At 47.0% G+C, this 2495-nt stretch overlaps 1 protein-coding gene across 1 annotated transcript in view; it reads right to left on the bottom strand.

Annotated features, from left to right (window-relative positions):
• Positions 1-6: 6 nt before the first annotated feature.
• Positions 7-2495, bottom strand: part of CSUI_009283 (zinc finger (c3hc4 type ring finger)) — a gene marked incomplete at its 3' end in the record, with an annotated part of 6322 nt that continues 3833 nt past the window's right edge. Inside the window, exon 3 of the mRNA XM_068069399.1 lies at positions 7-1711. Within this exon, the coding sequence (XP_067918625.1) occupies positions 8-1711 (1704 nt within the window). The remainder of the gene's footprint in view (positions 1712-2495) is intronic.

The following is a 2495-nucleotide window of genomic DNA, read 5'->3' on the forward strand; positions in this document are numbered from 1 at the left end:
ATGAAGACGAGGAAGAAGAGGAACTATTTTCATTGTCTCTACAACCCACATCACCAGCATGTTCTGTACAGTACACAAACATTTTGATAGCTGAAGGCTTGAAGGGAGGAAAGGTTCGGCTGATTTGCCAGTCCATCCTTCCTCTACCCTTCTCGCCTTCCCCCATCCACTCTAAAGATAGAAAACAGACACGATTCGTCGACGCATCTTCATCCTCATCTTCATCTGACGATGAAGGAGAATAAGACAGTCTCCCAGAATTCTTATCGTCTCTTGTACTACTACGGCTATTAGCATTCCACCCCGCATTCGCACTTCCTTCATTCCCACCACTACTTACGCCTCTTCCTGTTAAGCTTTCCATGCTACTGGTGAACCAGCTGACTAAACCTCCGCGAGTCCCTTCTTGTTCTTCTTGTTCTCCCCCCCCATCCTCTTGATGCGTTTCTCCCCTTTGACTATGTGAGAAAGAAAGAAAGCCTTTCTTTTGAAGAGCTGCCCCTCTGCGTCTCTCGTCTTCTCTTCTCTTTCTTCTCGCTTCTTTCTGTTCCTGTTTTTCTTCAGCGTCTCCTACGTGAGGTCGAAACTCGAGGACAGCCTGGGTATGAGCGAAGGCTCCCGTGCCGAAGAAGAATCCCCCCAAGGCACCTGCTGTATTCTCCATACGATGACTGATAACACACACACGTGTACATACACCTAAAATCACTTTCTTTTCTCTCGACAAACGACGAGATGACCGACGATGATGAGATGAAGAAAAGCAAGAAGACGACCCACCACCAGAAAAAGAAGGGTGATCAGTTCCTTCGTCTTCTTCTCTTCTTCTGTCTCGTCTCCCTTCTCCCCCCCCAAATACAGGAAGATGATCTTCAACAAAGGCAATCAATTCTTCCATACCTTCAATACGTCCTTCTTCCAAAATGGGCGAGCCGTCATCATCTTCATCTTGCTGATGCGGCTGCTCGCGTTGTTGGACAGATTCATCTTGCGACGATGACAGTCTTTCTCCTCTTAGCACTCTCTGCTGTTTCAGACGTAATTCGGTTCTCTTTCTCTTCTCTGCGTCTTCTTCATTCTCTTCTTCTCTTCTTCTTCTTCCGCCCCCTTCCGTCACACCTTCAGCTACGGATCCACCCGGTGAAGGATGGAGGGCAGTCGGCTCCTTATCTACATCACCTGCAAACTCATCCTCGCCACCTTTTGCATGGAGACAAAAAGGACCTGTCGATCCACTTGGAGCTCCTCCTTCGATACTCGCCCCGCTACTACCACTACTACCTTCTTGTTGTGCTCGAACAGAAGAAGATGAAGAAGAAGAGGAAGAAGAAGAAGAAGAGATATCCATCTCAACGGGAGGAGGAAAGAAGGCAGCACGTTGTTGCCTTTCTTCGTCTTGTCTCCTTTCAGCATCTGTAGGTTGGTGATAGCCTACAGGCAAAGAACCAGTTGTGAGATTGCGTCCTTGGGCAGTCGCCCTAGTAGAAGATTCTCCGTCTCTCCCGTCTCCTCTTCCTTCCCCATCTTCTGTATGGCTCTGTCCATCACTTTGTTGCGTCTTCGATGTTGTAGAGGTAGTAGCAGTGGAAGGCTGTAGACGTCGCAGGTGCCTCGCAATTCTTCTACACCGACGGGCGTTATGATTGGAGGTCCATGAAGAGATCGGCCCTTGCCAGTAGCACTGCTGGCATTCAACAGGAAGAAGGAGATACTGAAAGAAAGACAAACAACACACACGTCATACACTGTATACACATATATATCTATGTATGTGTACATATACTACAGACATGCTACTATTCGACCTCAACCACATACACACATGAAGACACTTTTTCTCTCCAAGTGAGAGACAAAGGACAGACAAAATAGAAGGAAAAGAAGAAGAGAAGAAGCCTCATCCATCTTTGCAGCTTGAAGATGCTCGACGTCCTCCGTCGTTGTCATCGTTTTCTGTGAAGTATAGAGAGATATCTTATTCATTCAAACAGACATGCACAAATCGATGCTTTTCTTCTCCATCGCGAAAACACAAGCCGAGAAGGCTCTCCCCCTCTTACTCTCTTGGCGCGATGTGCATACCGTCCAGTTGCAACCGAAGAGAAGAGGATCTGATACACACAAGATCTACAGCCCTACTCCTACAAGAAACACCACTCAACTCAAACACGGATGGCTTCAGAAAATACTTCAGAAGCTGACAACGAAATCGCCTATCTACATATATCTAGATGGATGGACACTCTCTTCTGTTATTTTCTCTACAGCTTTGACTACGAAGAAACACATTCGTTTCTATGTGTACGGCCTGTCTGTCTCTCTATCAAAACGTCGATCCAGAGAGGGTCCGGAGATGACCGCCTGATGCACAGGGGGCGCATGCACTCATAAATGCGCATCGTGTCACTAGAACGAGTATAGTGTAAGGGTGAAAACGCCTAACAAGATTTCTCCCCAACACTGTGTCTACGAGCGATGAAGATAGATAGATAGAT

The sequence above is a fragment of the Cystoisospora suis genome, assembly GCF_002600585.1.
Source record: "Cystoisospora suis strain Wien I chromosome Unknown contig_5507, whole genome shotgun sequence".
In the NCBI taxonomy this organism is placed as follows: domain Eukaryota; phylum Apicomplexa; class Conoidasida; order Eucoccidiorida; family Sarcocystidae; genus Cystoisospora; species Cystoisospora suis.